Source organism: Corylus avellana, chromosome ca8, assembly GCF_901000735.1.
Source record: "Corylus avellana chromosome ca8, CavTom2PMs-1.0".
NCBI classification, from domain to species: domain Eukaryota; kingdom Viridiplantae; phylum Streptophyta; class Magnoliopsida; order Fagales; family Betulaceae; genus Corylus; species Corylus avellana.
In genome coordinates this window covers 8,548,387-8,567,203 of record NC_081548.1, presented here as the reverse complement: position 1 = coordinate 8,567,203, position 18,817 = coordinate 8,548,387, and the positions used below count along the sequence as shown (strand labels likewise).

The 18,817-nt window shown below is 37.2% G+C and overlaps 3 protein-coding genes across 5 annotated transcripts; 1 reads left to right on the top strand and 2 right to left on the bottom strand.

The window, feature by feature from the left end:
• Nucleotides 1-463: 463 nt before the first annotated feature.
• Nucleotides 464-1,570, bottom strand: LOC132190836 (zinc finger BED domain-containing protein RICESLEEPER 2-like). The gene is made up of 2 exons (XM_059605871.1): nt 1,433-1,570; nt 464-1,045 (listed from the first exon to the last, which is right to left on the bottom strand). Exons 1-2 carry the CDS (start codon nt 1,568-1,570, stop codon nt 464-466), a joined length of 720 nt encoding a protein of 239 aa, XP_059461854.1.
• Nucleotides 1,571-4,966: 3,396 nt separating this feature from the next.
• Nucleotides 4,967-17,694, top strand: LOC132190156 (uncharacterized). 3 transcript variants are annotated; one of them, XM_059605060.1, is made up of 5 exons: nt 4,967-5,054; nt 5,476-6,093; nt 6,208-6,580; nt 16,027-16,295; nt 16,554-17,694. In XM_059605060.1, the coding sequence occupies exons 2-5, from the start codon at nt 5,544-5,546 to the stop codon at nt 17,306-17,308; spliced, it is 1,947 nt and encodes a 648-aa protein (XP_059461043.1). In that variant the 5' UTR covers nt 4,967-5,054; nt 5,476-5,543; the 3' UTR covers nt 17,309-17,694. The 3 variants fall into 3 exon arrangements, with proteins under 3 accessions (XP_059461043.1, XP_059461042.1, XP_059461041.1); XM_059605059.1 differs by having other exon boundaries at nt 6,202-6,580; XM_059605058.1 differs by having other exon boundaries at nt 5,476-6,580.
• On the bottom strand, nt 10,143-11,516 carry LOC132190647 (uncharacterized mitochondrial protein AtMg00810-like). Its single transcript, XM_059605686.1, has 2 exons — nt 10,407-11,516; nt 10,143-10,331 (listed from the first exon to the last, which is right to left on the bottom strand). The coding sequence occupies exons 1-2, from the start codon at nt 11,508-11,510 to the stop codon at nt 10,239-10,241; spliced, it is 1,197 nt and encodes a 398-aa protein (XP_059461669.1). The 5' UTR covers nt 11,511-11,516; the 3' UTR covers nt 10,143-10,238.
• Nucleotides 17,695-18,817: the final 1,123 nt, after the last annotated feature.

Sequence of the window (18,817 nt, the reverse complement as noted above, 5' to 3'; positions counted from 1 at the left end):
TTTAAATCTCTTTTATTTTCATGCACTTTAAGTTTTAAAGAAAATCAAATCAATTCTCTTTTTAATTAAGTTAATTTTAATCTTTCGAATTTTGATAATAAAACTCCTGCAGTCCTTGAGGTTCGACACCCTCAATATAGCCCTATCCTACGAGATTCGTCCTATTGCGAGTGGTAATTTTATAATTGATATTTTTGGTCACAAAAATACCACACCACACACCTCAGGTAGGAATAAATTAGAAGTAGGGTAATCACTACCCGCGACAATATTGGTTACATCATTGAAGGCCGCCAATAATTGACACACATTTTCAACTTTCTCCTAATCCTCATCAGATGGCGACCAAAGAAAACCATTATCCATGTATGAATACATCGAAAAGACCCCTTTGAACTTAATTGTTGTTGAGAGCATCTTATATATACTATTCCACCTAGTTGGGACATCCAAAATTAATTTCTTAGAGGCCAATTGCAATTTCACTAAACTTAATCAACCTACTCTCCGATGCCACCAAGCATTTAATTCCATCTCTAACACAGTCAACAATTAGAGAAATCTCATCAAGACCATCTTGAACTAGCAAATTGGTTATGTGGGCACAACAACGAACATGAAACAATTTTCCACCAATAAGCAAAGCTTTTCTTCTGTTAAAAACATCTTTCAATACTCTAATGGATGTATCATTTGCCTTTGCATTATCAACTGTGATGGAAGAAATTTTGTTCTCAATCTCCCATTCTTGAAAACTTTTTTGTAGTGCATCAGCAATGAGAAAACCGGTGTCTGGTGGTGGCACATTACAAAAGTTAAGCACACGCCTATTTAGACGCCAATCATAATCAATGAAATGACATGTGACAACCATATAATACAATCTTTGGCACGAAGTCCACATGTCAGTTATAATGTTAACTTTAAGAAAACCTCTCAACAAATTCCTCAATTTCCTCTTCTCAATCTCAAAAGTGGCAAAACAATCATTCTTTGCTGCATCCCGACTCAGTTTTGCCCATTGCAGCTCTAAAGACTTTGCAAACTTATTAAATAATGCATGCTCTACAATATTAAATGGGTATTCATGATAGAGAATCATATGAGAACAAAGTTCTCTTGATTTTCTTTCATCATAGGTAAAGTTTCTTATGTTGCCCACAAGATCACCATCCATAGTACCATCAATAAACAAAACATTTTGCTTCTTCTTATCTTTAGCACCAAGGAAAGTGTTAGATTTTTTTAAGTGCCTACCCAAAATACTTGTACAGCTTGAACTCGACACACTAAATGCCCTCTTACACCATTTGCATTGATGCTTTGCCTTACCTTTTATTTTCACCTCAATATAATGCTCCTAAACATGAAAGGTCTTCTTCCTCTACTGCCTCTAATAAGCAATCTTTTCTAGATTTTCTTGGTTTGGAACCTCATTAGAGACCATATCTTGAGCCACTTCATTTTCTGGGGAACTATCAGTACCAACATTGCTGATACCAATAGAATCCTCATTTTCATACTCCTCCACATCCACCATCGGATGAAGTTGGTTCGAATCACCCTCCATGCCTTTTAAAATATTACAATAGCCTTAGTATGCAATAACTAATATGTCTTATAATAAAAGAGCATGATGTATGATCATTAATTTATAGTGACAATGGCATACAAATTAAAGAGCATAAACCATAAGGCAGAAAATATAATTTATACATAGCATATTAGCATAGCATAATACTAACTATTGTATATTGAGCAAGAGTATAATCATCATAATTAAAAATACATAGCATAATCATAATTCATTAATCATATTTAGAAATTTACATTACACTTAGAAAACCATAAAGTAAGGGAAGGCATCTTGGGTTTTATAATCACTAATCAGAACAACAACTAAATAGCGAAAAAACCACTAAATTATTGTAATTTGCAAGCAAATAAATAAGTAATGATTAATCAGAAGTTACAGAATTTGCAAGCAAATGAGTAATGATTAAGCAAATGAGCAAGAACATAAACTATGAACCACAAAAGTTACTGAACCAATTTGAAAGCACTTAAACGAAAATAATAATAACACTTAACTAACATATGTTACATATCATCATCTATCAATGTTACTATAAATTAACTAAATTATTAATTGCATAAGCGTATGATATAATATCATACATAGTAGCCGAAACCTTTCATAGAATTGTGACATGTGATGTGAACCCATACTTTTAAATAATAAACTGGTTTTTTTACTTGTAATTTTTAATAATTGAACCGTGCAACTGCAAGTCTGCAAACTGCAAAGACTTAACCAGTTTTTAATAATTTCCTTCTTCTATTTTTATTAATGAATTAAGTTTCTTAATGCCTTGACCTTTTGATCTCTCTCTTTATTAACTCATGGTCTCACCCAGTCACCCTAAATCAAAACACGTTTGTCTCCCTCTCTCACCACCAAAGTCACCCTATATGAGATTGAGATTTCATTAAGTTCACAAATTAATGGTTTTGTCATAATTTTAAAATTTTTATTGTGCTTAATGAAATGATATTTTTAGCATTAAGTGACGAAATTTCACTAATTTTCCTTATATGGATTTCATTAACTTAAAAAATTTATTGTAGGATATTATGGTTTCACAAATTACTACTCTCCAAAATTATATGCGTTTGATTTGTATTGAACTATTATAGATATCACACATTCACATTAACAATATTAAAGATTCATGCTAAGTGTTTAGTGAAATATTTTGTTATATTTTGTATTCATAAAAAAATAGTTTCTATTCATAAACCTTATGTGATGATTGATCATATGATTCATATTAACAATATCCTCTCTCTTTTTTTTTCTTAAGTTATCATTAACTTATCAACAATAACATCACATGCTATCAATTCCAAATTTCAAATGACAATGTCAATACTTAATTTGTGACTATAGCACATTACATGCATTGTTAATTTGCTCTTGTCAATTTTAAATTTCTAATTCTAATAATTTCATCTGGGATTATTCTAATCACATTGTCATTGTATATGACATGAATTATATGTATCGATATGATTCCATGAATAATATGATTAAGTATCATGATTTTCATGAAAATTACATGATTAATAATTCAAATTGTTGATTCAAATTTGAATTATCATCCACAAGAGGTAGCTCAATCGACTGGGACCACACTTAATAAAGTGGAGGTCACTAGTTCGAATCCCCCTCCCCCCTCTTGTGCGGACATGTCAAAAATTTGAACTATCATTAATTGTTAGGTCGTTTAAGATATAATCATATGATTAACTTTGTTCATTCAATTATATATTATATAGATACTTATAATCATTAGATATATTTATATACCAATTAATTATTGTTATTTAATTTTTTTTTGAGAAATACTTAATAATTAATATACATTGACTATTGTTAATTTGTTACTTAATACATAATAAGTAATATACTATATAAGTTATTTTTATTCAATTAATATATATACATATATTTATTAATTAATTTGTATATATAATAAATATATATGAGCCGTGCTATTAAGCAAGTCGAGTTTTATACGGGTTTGTATTGTTTAATAATCGAGTCTGATTTCGTGTCCACGAACGGCTTATTTAATAATCGAATCGCGCACGAGCCGAACTTTATCGAGCCAATCTCGGGCGAACTCACGGGTAGCTTTGTTCGCTTACAACCCTACTAATAACAAAGCCCTAAAATATATTATTTTTTAGATTTTATTTTAAATTTCACTTTTTGACCTACAAAATTACATTACCAAAATTTCACTTTTGACTCTTGAAGGCTTTGCACCTTGTTTTGCACATTCTTGAGGTTTTTTCATTGTGGTATGATTACTTTATATTGCTTATTTTTCATATCTCAGCAGGCAACATAAAATAATGAAGAGAAAAAAAATTGCCTCAAACGAATGAATCTATATATGGCCATGTGAATGCATTAGGTGAGAGAGCATTCACATCTGGCTCAACAAAATAGCTTTTTGTTAAGCACTATAGCTCAACAATCTATAAATTTATTAATAAAAAAAATCATTTCTTTATCTCTCCTCTAATTAAAAATCATTTAAACTTCTTTCTCCTACTTTGTAGAACTATATAAAGAAAAAAAATAATAAATTTTAAATAAAATATTAAAAGTTGATAGTTAAGTTGAGTCGGATGTAGGTACTTTAAAAAAACTGATAGCTAAAATAGAAAAAATAAAAAATAATAAAAAAATAAAAAAAGGGTGATATTTTGAATAAATTTAGCTAAAATTTTGCTGAGCCCAATGTGAATGCTATGATAAGATTTTGTTTAGACTTTTTTTTTTTTAATGAAATTTATTTCGACTTAATACCTGGTTATTGTCCCCTCATGAATTATTTTTTGTTTTTTGACAAATTAATTTAGACCACCACTTCAGCCATACAAGATATTTATATAATAAAAATGTGACATATACTTAGGGCTTGTTTAAAATTACGTTTGAAGGGTTTAAAAATGTTTTTAACACTCAAAAAGTCTGTTTGAATAAAAAAAGTACTCGTTTGGTAAAAAAAATTGAAAGTACTTTTAAGGGTAAAAAAAACTTAAAAATAGCCAAAAAGTACTTTTGGCGAAAGCTTAAAATTAAAACTTTTGCCCAAAAACTACTTTTGACTTAAAAGCTCTATTTCTCAAACACAATCCCAAATAAGCTCTTAGGCAGTAATGCTAAAACATATTTTTTGTGTTTCTGAATTAATGTAATTTAAAATTTATAAGAAATTATTATTAAATTTTGATATAATAGTTAGCATGACGCATGGGCTAAAAAAGGATTTAGCAGACCAAACAATGCCTTAATATTTTATTTATGGGTCTGAGGTGAATAATAAAATAATTGTGGGTCTTTCAATAAATTTGTAAAGTTTAGTTAAGTATAGTACAATTCCAGTTTCTGGTTATTTCAAACGAAGCCCTAAAACCCCCAAAATCTACCAGACGGAGCAACAGAGTAGAAAGCTCGAACGATTGATAAAGCCCCAAAGGTATGTATGTGGCTGCTGAGAATTAAAAGCTTAGAACTTGGTTTTCTTGATTTGCTAGGTACAAAAAATTTCGCAATTCTAAGCTGTTTCTGTCTGTGCGTTTTGTTTGTTGGGACTCCACACCTAATCACATACTCTCTGCGTGTTGAAAGTATTTAGGGGTTCAAAACTTGACCTAATGGCTAATGGGGGTTTGGAGATGAATTATAGATATATAAAATGGATATATAAAATGGGTTTTTGATGCAGTAATGGAGTTACGAATTCTCAAGTTAGCTTCACATAGAAAACTATCAAAAAATTGGCCATTTGTTTCAATGAGAGAATGTTGTAGCATTTTCTGGGTTTTTCCTTCAAGACAATGCACATAGCTCTTTGCTAGATGTTTTTTGAAGTTCTCTTGGTTTGTTTGTGTGTTTAGTGAAGGTAAAGTTGGTGATCTTCACAAGGGCTGCTGAGTTTTTCTCCTGCTTGTTCTTGGAAAGGGTGATGGATCGACAGCCTCATGATTATGCATCAGCTTCTGCTATGGCATATGCCCAACAGCAGCGGCAACCCCCTAACATACAGCAGCAGCAGCAGTTTGGGTTTCCTCCTCAGCATCAACAATTTCCGCCGTCGGTGCACGGTCCTCCTTTCATGCCCCCACATCCTTCTCTCCAACAATTCCCTTATCACCCCCACCTGCAACAGCAGCCACAACAGCTCCATCCGCATCCTCCACCCCATCCTCACCTTCTTCATCTTCAGCAGCAACAGCAGCCACCGGCAGCTTTCCCTCCACATTTACCCCCTCCCCTTGTTCCTCCACCTTTTCATGGTACGTATGATGCACCTCCACCCCCAGCTGCTCCCCCTTCTGATCCTGAGCTCCACAAGCGCATTGACAAACTTGTTGAGTATGCTGCAAAGAATGGCCCTGAATTTGAAGCTATGATTCGTGAAAAGCAGCAAGATAATCCAGACTATGGTTTTCTCTTTGGTGGGGATGGGCATGGTTACTACCGTTACCGGCTTTGGTTAGCTACACATCCTCCAGGTGGCCCTTTCAATTCTCTTTTTCCATCGTCTTCTATACCTATGATGCATCCCCCTAATCCTATGATGAATCCATCTCCTTTAAATGCTCCTCCAATTAATGCCGCAGCTGCAGCTGCTGGGGTTTCAGCTTCAATGATGGGTGCTCCTCAAATGCACCAACCTCCTTTTGCGCCATTCTACGACCAGCAGCAAATGCATCCTCAGCCTTTTGGGATTCACGGTCGACCGGATTATGACCAGGCATCCAAGTCTTTTAGAGGTCTTTCTGGACCACTTCCATCTGATGTTGCAATGGAGCTCAATAATGTGCTTAATAGTCTTAATGGTACGAAAGAGTCGATTAAGGGTGCCAAAAATTGGTTCATGCAGAGATCTCCTTTTGCGCCGGCTCTGGCTGAGGCACTGAGAGAGAGGATTTTTGTCTTAGATGATTCTGAGAGGCAACTGCATATAATATATCTTGCCAATGATATTCTTTTTGACAGGTACCATTATATATCTGTACAAATCATGTTGTCTGAAAGTTTTGTGACTACTACTCATGCAGTTTTATCCTGTCACTTTGTTTTTTCCTTATTGTCACTCTATGTGCAAGATCTCTTTCTCACTGAGTTTATTATTTTGTTTTTATGTTTTACTGTTTGTGGGTATTTTGGGTGTGACCAATGCAGTTAACACGGGCAGGAATTTATAATTTGAATGACAGATGCACACACAAAACTTTACTCAAATGTTCTTTTTTTTTTTTCGCCCCCTATTCTTTTCTTGTCTTTCACTCAGTGAACTTTACTTTTTTTCATTGCTTGTTCTAAAAATGAATAACAAAGTCTTTGGACCTTAGTTTCTAGAACTAGGAAGTTTATGTTTATTTGTTCCCGTTGTCCATCAACTCAATTGTCTTCCATGAAGGTGGCTTTCAGATTCTGTAAATATCTTCCTAGAAACCACAATATCTTAATGTCAGAAGCTCTTTTTAGCTAAAGCTAAGGAGTTTCATCAAAGTGGCTGAAGCTTGGATTTCTAGCTTCCAAAGCGTCCTGAGTTTGAATCCTATTGCTGCCAATTTTGGGTGGCCACCCCTAGGGAGATATTCTGGTAGTTCCCAAAAAACTGGGTTTATGTGGGATTTGAGATTGCCTGTGGCAGGAAATCATTGGGTGCTGAAAGAACTCTAGACGCCTCAATAACCCTCCAAAAAACCAAAAGAAGAGTGAAAAGGCTCCCTCAAAATTAATGTAGTTTAACTACCAAATTATTTTGAACTTGTGGTTCCACCTCCAAAAAAGTGCACAGCTTCTTCCATCTCATCTTGTTTAAATTTTAATGGTGAAATGTGGTTGGTTATTTAATGGTGAAAGCTCTTGGGTTACCTGGTAACTGGTTCTAGTGGGTGGGGTTAGTTACTCGTAGGAGTTTGATTAACGGTGAGGATTGTTGTACAGTATTCGTTTGCGATGTGCAATTAATCTGAGTAAAGTTCTCCTACGTTATCAAAAAAAAAAAAAGTGGTTGGTTATTTAATCATATGTTAGGAGGGGTCCTTGCAGTTTTAATATTGCTCAAAAGATAAGAAAAAGTTGGGATGAATATATTGCTCTTTGCAGGTTAATCAATGTCAGAAGTTGTGTGTGTATGTTTTTTGGGGGTTGGGGTTTATGGATTGTTCACAATCCTAAACATGATTGCGTGGAGGAATGGACTTTTTCTGTTAGGTGAGTTACTTGTTTAATGTCCTTAGGACTGCCAATTCGTTTGAAAATATTGTCATATATAACCTCTTTTCACTTTGTACCAATAATCAAAAACTTATATACAAGGTTCTTGTATCTCTTGTTTGGTTTCTAAATTTTTAGCTTATTATAGCCCATTGAATATTTACCGGTATTTAAATCTCTCCTGGGGTAAAAGTTCTTGTGGTTTGTGATACAAGTCCTAGAGATTTCTTCATTATTTAAAGAAAGAATTCTTGGCTATGTTTGCTAACCTACTCTCTTCTTGTTTTCTATTTTCAGTTTGAATTTCCCACTCTTCTCAAATACATTAACAAACAATTCAAAATACAAAACACTTTTCAAAGCATAAAACACTTTTTATAAAAAAAATTTCATGTTAGGAATATTTTGACAAAACAAGTGCTTAACTTTTGCAGGGGTAGGAGATAGCTAATTATTTTTTTTAAAAAATAGAGTGGCCGTATGACCACCCTTAGTGGAGGAGTGGGATGGTTGCACGGAGGGTTGTATTTGAGCCGAGTCGAGTCGAGTATTGAATGTTCAAGCTTGGCTCATTTATTTTATTTCGAACATGAGTTGAACTCAAGTTTATTTAGTTGAGCTCAAGTTTATCACTGAGCTATATATTTTGTTTGAACTTGGCTCATCTAATTTTATTTCGAATACGAGTTGAGCTCGAACTTATTACAAGTTGTTCAATTGACTTATACATTTATTATATAAAGTAAATATCATGATTGTTTATCTTTTCATAAATCCATATTAATCTTTAGTTAATTAAATACCATTAAAATTTTATCATTTGAGTTAATTAAATAAAGTAACTTGAATCTTAGATAATCTAATCTCAAGTTTATATGTATGTATATAAATTCGTTATGCACATACACAAACACACTCGCACGGGCACACACATATATCCATACATACTCACAAACACACTCATGTACACATAAATTTCTAACACTAAACTTACAACAACAATAATTCAAGTTATATCTATTATATTAGGAAGAGAATTCCCTTTTACTTAAGATGTTCTTATTACAAAATTAAAATAATACTAAAATATTTGTAAAAATGATGTTATACGAGTTTATACAAGCTTATCTGAGCCGAGCCGAGCCGAGTTTATACAAGTATGTCTTGTTTAATATTCGAGCATATTATTGTGTTCACGAGCGGTTCATTTATTTTTCGAACTTAGACTTAATCGAGTTTAACCGAGCTGAGCCGAGTTGAGTTCACAAGCGGCTAGGCACATCTTACACCCCATGGCCGCCCCCACATGACCACTCCATTTTTTTAAAAAAGTAAGAAGTCAATACTGTGCCTGCTTTTTTTAAGTAAGAAGTCAACATAAGCAGATGTAATCCATAGACAACATTTTCTCAAATGTAGATCCCACCAGCTAGCTCTACATATTTTTTGTCCCGTTTCCCTATCCCCATTGGAGTTGCTATCCGTCTTGAGAATCTTAGCTTGATTTCTTGTGGGGCGGAGTCAGCGATGAGTTTAAATTCCATTTAGTTAGTTGATAAAAAAATTGTACTTTGTTTTCCTCAGGTGGCTTGGGGGTTAGAAACTTACTTTTGTGTAATCGAGCTCTCTTGGGAAAATGGTTATGGTGCTACGCCATAGAGAGAGAGGTTTTGTGGAGATCAGTTGTGGAGGTTAAATATGACAACATGTGGGGAGGGTGGTTTTTCAAATTGATTTTTAGGTCCTATGAGGTAGGGGTGTGGAAAAACAATAACAGGGGGTGGGGGGATTTTTCAAGATTTGTAAGATTTGAGGTGGGAGACCAGACCTTGAAGGCAGCTTTCTTGGTGCTGCTTAGTATTGCTCGGTATAAGGAGGCCTCAGTGGAGATGCGTATTTTGTTCTTTAATCTTTTGTATACTATCAAGGTGAGTCGAGGTGGTGAGGATAGCAAATGTTGGATCCCTTCCAAAAGACAGACGTTCAAGATCTGATCATTTTATCATGCGCATAGCCCTCATGCTGTCTTTTCTTTTCCTTGGAAGAGTATTTAGAGAAACAAGACCCCTCTTGAGAGTGGTATTCTTTGTTTGGACAGTATCCTTGGGGAAGATTTTGACTTTGAATAACCTTATAAAGTTGCAAGTCATAGTGATGGATTGGTGCTGTTTGTGCAAGAAGAATGTGTCAATTGTATTGAATCCCCCTCAATGTGAGGGTTCCTCGTATTATATAGAAATTGTCTAGGTATTTACAGGCTGTATCTTAGCGATTACAGCAATCTAGGGAAATAAATAAGGTAACTAAAATCTACCTATTAATTACAATATACTATAGCTATAATACAAGAACATGCCATAACTAGAAAGACTAATTATGGCTAAATATATAATGATATATATAGACCGTATCTGACTGACATCCCCCCTCAAATTGATGCTGGTCGATCAAGAAGCATCAATTTGCCCACAAGGAACTGATGACACTGTCGTGTCATAGCCTTCGTGAAGACATCAGCTATCTGGAGATCAGTGGAAACATGAGGAAGAGAGATAACACGAGTGTCCAAGGCTTCCCGAATAGAATGACAGTCTACCTCAATATGCTTCGTACGTTCATGGTAAACAGGATTAGCAGCTATTTGAATGGCACTAGTATTATCAGCATAAAGAGGAGTAGAATCAGTTTGAGAAGAACCAAGCTCAGCCAGAAGCCCACGAAGCCAGACAATCTCAGAACAAGCAGCAGACATTGCCCGGTATTCGGATTCAGTAGATGATTTAGAAACGCGAGCTTGCTTCTTACTCTTCCAAGAAATCAAAGAATCACCAAGAAACATGCACCAACCCGTGACAGACCGCCGAGTGTCAGGACATCCTGCCCAATCCGCATCACTATAAGCAACAAGGCGAAGAGGAGAGCCGGTTGGAAAGAACAACCCACGGCCAGGGGACCCTCGAAGATATCGAATGATACGTCGAACAGCAGCTAAATGAAGATGGCGTGGAGTTTGCATAAACTGGCTAACCTGCTGGACAGCGAAGGAAATATCAGGCCGAGTAATAGTCAAATAATTCAAGCTGCCTACCAACTGTCGGAACACAGTAGGATCAGAGAGAAGATCACCCTCCTCACTTCGATATTTCACATTAACCTCCATAGGAGTATCCACCGAAGAAGAATCTTGAAGACCAGCTAGACTAATCAAGTCCTGGGTATATTTGTGTTGATTCAAGAATATACCAAAAGAATCAGTGTGCACCTCCAACCCCAAAAAATACGTAAGAGGACCAAGGTCTTTCATATGAAAAGAGTCTTGAAGATTCCGCTTGAGATGTGCAATCAAACTAGAGTCGGTGCCCGTAATGACAATATCATCCACATACACAAGTAAAAGAACGAGACCAGTCGGAGTCTTGCAAAGGAACAAAGAAGAATCATATTGGCTTTGGACAAAGGACAAGCGAAGCAGAGTAGACCTGAATTTTTCAAACCATGCCCGGGGAGCCTGTTTTAAGCCATAGAGAGACCGCTTTAACTTACACACAGCGGCAGATGGAGAAGAAAACAAACCCGGAGGAGGAGTCATGTAAATATCCTCTTTGAGATCACCATGAAGAAAAGCATTTTTGACATCCATCTGGTGAAGTGGCCAGCCTTGGGAGGCGGCAATAGAAATAATTGTACGCACTGTGGTCATCTTTGCGACCGGAGCAAATGTCTCCTTGTAGTCCACCCCATATTCTTGCCTATTCCCAAGAGCAACTAATCGGGCCTTATACCGATCCAAAGTCCCGTCAAAGCGAAGCTTAATGGAGTAAACCCATTTACAACCAATGGCTTTAACATGAGAGGGGCAAGGAACCACATCCCATGTATGATTGTCATGGAGAGCCCGAAGTTCCTCATCCATCGCTTTCCGCCAACATTCATATTTTACAGCCTCGGAAAAACATGTAGGGATGAAAATAGAAGATAAAGTAGCATTATAAGAAGTGTGGGAAAAACCATACCTATCAGGAGGACGTGATACCCTAGTAGAGCGTCGAGGACCAGACTCATGAACTGTCTCAGATGGCGGGTCAATCGGAGGAGTTGGCGGAACAGTTTCAGATGAAGGGTCAGTCTCGGTAAGGGGCAAAGTTGGTAGACGTCGAGTATACACAATTCCAGGTTTGAACCGCTCAGGCAAAAGAGGCAAGTCATCAAAACAAGGTAGAATACTAATCTCAGGCAATGATTCAACATGTGTAGAAAAGAAACATTGATTCTCAAAGAAAACAACATTACGAGATATACGAATTTTGTTAGAACAAGGATCATAGCAAACGTAACCTTTGTGAGAAATACTATAACCCATAAAGGCACATTTAACAAACTGAGCAGAAAGTTTGTGACGTTCATGAGGAGGTAAATGAACAAAGCAAACACATCCAAAAGTATGCAAATCAAGATAGCTAGGATGCTGATGATGCAATCGATAATAAGGAGAATCAAAATTCAAGACCTGAGAGGGCAGTCTATTAATTAAGTAAACTGCGGTAGATAATGCCTCAACCCAGAATTTAGAAGGAACAGATGACTCAAGCAATAAGGTGCGAACAACGTCCAAGAGATGTCGGTTCTTTCGTTCCGCCACCCCATTTTGTTGCGGAGTATAAGGACAAGAGCGTTGAGAGACAATTCCTTTGTGCTGTAAGAAATCATGAAACTCGCGAAACATGTATTCTCCACCAGAATCAGACCTCAAAATCTTAATACTTGTAGAAAATTGGTTCTCAATATACGCTACAAAGGTCTGAAAAACAGACAGGACCTCAGATTTGGCCCGTAGAAAATAGACCCAAGTATACCGACTGAAATCATCTATGAATGTCACAAAATATTTATATCGAGCATGAGAAATTATAGGAGAAATGCCCCATACATCACTATGCACAATATCAAAGCATTTTGCAGCACGACTACCATGAGAAGAAAACGAAAGAGTTTTACTCTTACCAAGCTTGCATACAAAACAGTCAAATGACAAATTTTTAGAAACACGTTCTTTATTGCCTAACAAACCAGAATTTAACATATGAGACAGAATAACAGAGTTTGGATGACCCAAACGTTTGTGCCATACTTCGTTCGGAATGTTAACTGTCATACAAGCCAAAGATAAACAACTAGGAATTGAAAAGTGCAGTGGAAATAGTCTGCCAACTTTAGGCCCCTTCGCGAGTATCTTCCCCGACACCTGATCCTGCACAAGACACCCATCACGAGAGAAATGGACATCACAGTTTTTTTCAACTAACTGGCCAACTGAAATAAGACTACTAGAAAGTCCAGGAGATACATAAATATCTCTGAATGAAGGATTGATATCTCCTACTTCAGTAATAGCTAAATGACTCCCATTAGCTACTTGAATATGGTATGAACCATGATATGGACGAACATTGCAAAGAGTATCGGACGATCTGGTCATATGATTGGATGCAGCAGAATCAATAAGCCAAGACTTAGAAGAAATAGTACCATTACCTTGGAGCCCTAAGCCTGAAAAGGCTGACATAATCATCTGCTGGACCATTTCAGGAGTAAGAATAGCTGATCCGGCCGCAGAAGAAGCTGAGGACATCACTGGAGCAGAAGAGGTGTTCACTGCAGCCTGATAGGCAGTAGCTTGACGATTCTGAGGTCGAATGGGACATTCTTTGATAAAGTGGCCCTGTTTCTTACAGTAGTTGCAAGATTTCTTTGCACAGTTGGCAGCAATATGACCATACTTCTTGCAGCTGAAACACTGGACCTTGCGCATATCCTTACCCTTCCCTTTCCCATGGGCTGCATAGGCTACTGGATTCGGGTTGGAATCTTGCTGGAACGTAGCCTGTGTGAGAAGACGCTGCTCCTCGCGAAGTAACTCTCCAAAACAAACATCCAAAGATGGAGAAGGATCCCGATTCATTAAATTTGAGCGAATAACCTCAAATTCAGGGCGCAATTTCATCAGGAATTGATCTCTCTTGCTTTGCTCATGAACTGCCTGAACAGCAGAGAGAGATGCAGCAGGTACCTTCGCATAAACCATATCAGAAAATTCTCCCCACAAATTTTGAAAACCAGAAAAATACTCCGGAATGGAGAGATTGCCTTGAGTGTAACTAGCAATCTCATATTCCAGCTGAAAACGGCGTGCGGTATTGTCCTGATGATAAACTTTCAACAAATACTCCCACATAGTCTTCGCAGTCTTATAGGGCCTCAGATTGAGCACAATAAGAGGATCAACAGACCCTAAGATCCAAGACATCACACGTGCATCCTTGACCTTCCACTTAGCCAACTCCTTAGTTTCCGTAGGAGCTGGATCACTACCGTCAATATGGCCCCACAACTCTTTTCCCATAACAAATAATTGAAACTGAAATTCCCAAGCAGAATAATTTTTTCCAGTAAAACGAACCCCAAAAGCCTCGCTAGAAGACATGATGAAATAAGAAAATTAGAAATTAAAACACCTGATAAAGGAGTAATAGGCCCACCAGATCTGTTGGACAGCAAGCCCAAGTCCACACAAGTCAAACACCAATCAGCAACCCCAAACAGCAACTAAGCCCAAGCCCAGCAAACCCAAAGTTACCAGCAACTAAAAATATGAGCCCACAGCTACCAATCAAGCCCAAGCCCACCAAACAGCACCCAAACAGCAACCAAACAGCACCCAAATAACACCTCACGTCTTCACCAAACAGAAACAGCAACCAAAACGATCATGCGACCACGCTGCCATCAGCCCAAATCCTCCAGAATCGCCGACAGCCCAAAACGACCACGCCGCCGTCAGCCCCTACTCCTCCAGAATCGCAGACAGCCCCAAATCCTTCACGACCACGCCGCCGTCAGCCCCAAATACACCAGAATCGCCGACAGCCCAAAAACGATCGACAGCCTAGATCGCCGACAGCCACCAAGGAGATCGCCGAAAGCCCAAGTCTGCCGACAACCACCACAAATCGCCGGAAACGCTCCACACCACACCAAAATAGAATCCGCCACACCTGAACCTGCCGACAGCACCAAATCTCCGACAACCCAGATCGCCGACAGCCACCAAGGATTCTCCACAACCTCCAAAGGCTCTCCCGACAGCCACTAATCAATGTAGACTGCCTCGACCCTCAACAAAAACTGCCAAATAGCAGTTTAGAACCCACCAGAATGATCGAAGTTATCGACCGCCACAAAAAAAAAAAAAAACAAACAGGTAACTGAAAACCTAGAACAACCCTAATTTAGATGATGGCTCTGATACCATGTCAATTGTATTGAATCCCCCTCAATGTGAGGGTTCCCCGTATTATATAGAAATTGTCTAGGTATTTACAGGCTGTATCTCAGCGATTACAGCAATCTAGGGAAATAAATAAGGTAACTAAAATCTACCTATTAATTACAATATACTATAGCTATAATACAAGAACATGCCATAACTAGAAAGACTAATTATGGCTAAATATATAATGATATATATAGACCGTATTTGACTGACAGAATGTAGAATCCATCGATCATCTTTTGCTCCACCGTGAAGTAGCTAGAGATTTGTGGGTTTTGGTTTTTTGTCTTTTAAGGATTGAATGGGTCATGCCCTAACTGGTAGTGGAGTTGTTGGTTAGTTGGAAATGCCAGTATAGTAGCCGCCATAATATAGAAGTCTGGATAATGGTTCCTCTTTGCTTGGTGTATTTAGAGAAAATGAAATGCGCGAAATTTTGAAGATTGTGAGAGAACATTGATAGAGTTAAAAGCTATTTTGTTCAAAACTTTATATAGGTGGATTGGCTGCTGCAAACAGTTCTCCTTTTTCTAATTATTATTATTTTTTTTTAAATTTTTGGATTTGTGTTTTTTTTCTTCTTCCTAATTGGGGCCATCTCTTGTATACTTCATGTGTAATTGGGTTGCGCCCTTTTGTGTTTTTTAATAAGATTGAATTAATTTTATAAAAAAGAAAACGCTTTTTCAAACCAAAAACACAAAATACTTACCGAAGTACACTAACAAACATAATCCTTAATATGCAATGTGTTGGACTATTATGTTACTTCGTAAGTTTTTCACTTTTTTGCTTAGTTGCATTTTGTTTTGTGGTTTACATATATTAAATTTCCTGATGCTAATTTCTTTGGTTCTTATTGACCTCTGCTGTACAAAATTTACAGCTTGCAACGGAGGACAAGCCCTGACTTTGATAATGAAGCCCTTGCATTCAAACCTGTTTTAGGTTCCATGCTGGGGAGGATTTATCACAACCCTCAAAATAAGGAGGAAAATCAGACAAGGTTACAGAAAATTTTAGAGTTGTGGGCTTCCAAAGATATTTATGATCCGAGTGCTATTGATGTTCTTAAGGGTGAGATGATTGGTGGAGCACCAGCTAATTCCTTTCCGGGGCCTCCAGCCACCAGTGGTTCAGCAGATCCAGCTGCTGGTAAGCTAGGCCTCTCTCTCTCTCTCTTGCTTGCAGTTCTCACATTGTCCAAAGCATGCCAAAGCTGGTACCCTTTATTGCCATGTTATAAGGCTGGGATTGAGGAGACAATTTGGTGGTTGCAATAGGACATGCCAAAACCCTTTGTATGTTTCAGTTAGGGCAGGGGGAATTGGGTTGTGTTTGGTTTAACACATTGGCCTAGATGTTGTTGTGTATTTGCTAGAAATATAGCACTTAATTTTTTATTTCATGCAGGATTTCCACAGCAAACGTCAAACCTCAATATCCAACAATGGCAACCTGACAGGATTTTACCAGATCAAGACCATCCTGATAAACATGCGGCCTCTGCCCAAGCCATGCCACCATCTGTGCTAACCCAGCAATTTCTCCCAAATTCAGTCCCTGGGGGTGCTTTTGTGGGATCCATGCCCATAATACAATCTTCTGTTCAACCAGGGAACCAACAACCTGCACCCCATTTATTGCCGGGTCCGACTGCTACTAGCGGTGAAAAATTGCCACCATATCCATTGTTTCCACCCGGTCTCATTCCTGGAATGGTCAGAAAGATGCAGATTGGTAGCGGGGTGCCCTACTCTCCCATGAGCCCTTTAGACATACCTACTGTAATACCTCCATCTAATGTACCTCAATCTGAAGTTCTTGAGAGTGTGTCAAAATTCTTCAAAGATATTGGAGAGGTGAACCCTTCTGAAGGACCCATTACTTCCGATTCAAGGGATGAAGATGATGAATATGAGAGAGAACCTCCAGTACGAAAGGGTGGAGCGTGCATCCCTCCTCCCCCAAACCTGCAGGTGGACCCAGAGACAGGAGCTTATGCTGATGGAAGTGTAGATCGGAAAACAGGATCAGGAAGGCTGGGACTTGGGGCCACAGCTAACCCAAATGAATCAAGTCAATATGATGATGTTTATTCTTCTTACAGGAAACAAAGAAGCACCACGTATCACTCATCCATGAGTGCGAGAGCTGCAGCGAGGTAAAACCCATGCAATTATTAATCATCAAAGATTGGAAGAAAAGGGGAGCCGATGACTTTTTCGTCGATCACTCTCCTTTACCAGCAGGCCAAGTTCAAATGGCGATTTGGTATGGAGCAACAAACTTGGTCAATCTATGGTGCCATTTAGATTTCTTCATTTTGAGAAATGTTGATGCTGGCATGTACCAGTCTAGTGTGCCATCTAGAATTTTGATTCTGAGAAATCTTAATGCTTGCTTGTACTAACCATGTTGTGTTGTAAACATGCTGACATGTTGGGAAGCTTTCTTTATATCATACAAACTTTCTTTTCATCTTATAGACATTTTGGACTTGATCTAAGATGGATGATGAATGATTAAATAATACCATTCTTGGCTTAGACCAGATAGCTGAATTGTGCCAGGAGGCCCAGGACTGGCAGGCTTGCAGCCCAGCTGTCGTTAAGTACTTCCAATTTGGAATTTATTGTTTTCTTTTCGAGGCTCACTTTACTTTTGAGAAATATCCAGTTCAACTTTGATAAATTTGAAAGAGCTTTGTTCTAACTAACATGTTCTTTTTTGTAACTTTTATCTCCTCTTAAGTGACTGTATTTCAATAGTTGAATGTACTTCCCTTTGGTGATGATGATAGGAATAACCTGTTAAGTAGTTGCATAAACAACACATTGACACTAATATCCATACTATCTAAAACTATAGATATATTTAATCTTATTTACATGCTATGGTTTTAACGTTTACGAATTAGAATGAGTATCGTTAGAAGCCATATTTTTATTTCATAACTATCTTACAATATTTATGTGGCAGTTTTAACTAACCCTTGGATTACTCATTGTTAAAAAAAGAAAAAAAAAATTCTAGAGTTGGTTGAGACACATCTGAAAGTTTGATTAAGCTCCTAGGAGTTATGAAAGGGCATTAACATTATTATAGAATAATTATGAGATAAAAATGTAATTTTTAATATTATTCAATTAGAATAATACTATTATCAACCGATGGATCACTGAGAAAGAAATAAATTGAAATTGAAGTCAGAACAATGATAATTGATATAATTAGACATTAATATTTATAATCCGAGAACAAACTAAGCTAAAAAAAAAAGAAATACAAACGTGTTAAGCTCTACTTTAATCCTCTAGAAAACATGTTAAATATTGACATTAAAACTAAATGATCAATACAACGTAGAAGGATTTTTTTTTTTTTTTTTTTTTTTGGTTCTTCGCAAATACCACTTAATATCACAGTAGAGAACATCAGCAAACCCTATTCCAATCAATGGGATTTGGATAATTATTAAATTGATCTTCTCCTCCAAATTTAACAAATGTAATATAAATAAGCACAATCATAGCTTCAATAGGGCTCTTCTAAGGAGATAATTATGGTGCTGCACTTATGAGAGATAGGCTATGTGGAAAGTGGTGGGGGATTTTTAAGTATGGTAGACAGTGGGTGAGTGGTGCCCTAATGAGGGTGGGTGGTGCTCTAATGAA

Coding starts and splice junctions, on each gene's coding strand:
- LOC132190836 (XM_059605871.1), bottom strand. CDS start 1,570: ATGGAGGGTGATTCGAACCAACTTCATCCGATGGTGGATGTGGAGGAG. Junction 1,046..1,432: donor AAGATATGGTCTCTAATGAG/GTTCCAAACCAA, acceptor TTATTTAATAAG/TTTGCAAAGTCTTTAGAGCT.
- LOC132190156 (XM_059605058.1), top strand. CDS start 5,544: ATGGATCGACAGCCTCATGATTATGCATCAGCTTCTGCTATGGCATAT. Junction 6,581..16,026: donor AATGATATTCTTTTTGACAG/GTACCATTATAT, acceptor CAAAATTTACAG/CTTGCAACGGAGGACAAGCC. Junction 16,296..16,553: donor TTCAGCAGATCCAGCTGCTG/GTAAGCTAGGCC, acceptor TATTTCATGCAG/GATTTCCACAGCAAACGTCA.
- LOC132190647 (XM_059605686.1), bottom strand. CDS start 11,510: ATGACCACAGTGCGTACAATTATTTCTATTGCCGCCTCCCAAGGCTGG. Junction 10,332..10,406: donor AACGTACGAAGCATATTGAG/GTAGACTGTCAT, acceptor ACTGATCTCCAG/ATAGCTGATGTCTTCACGAA.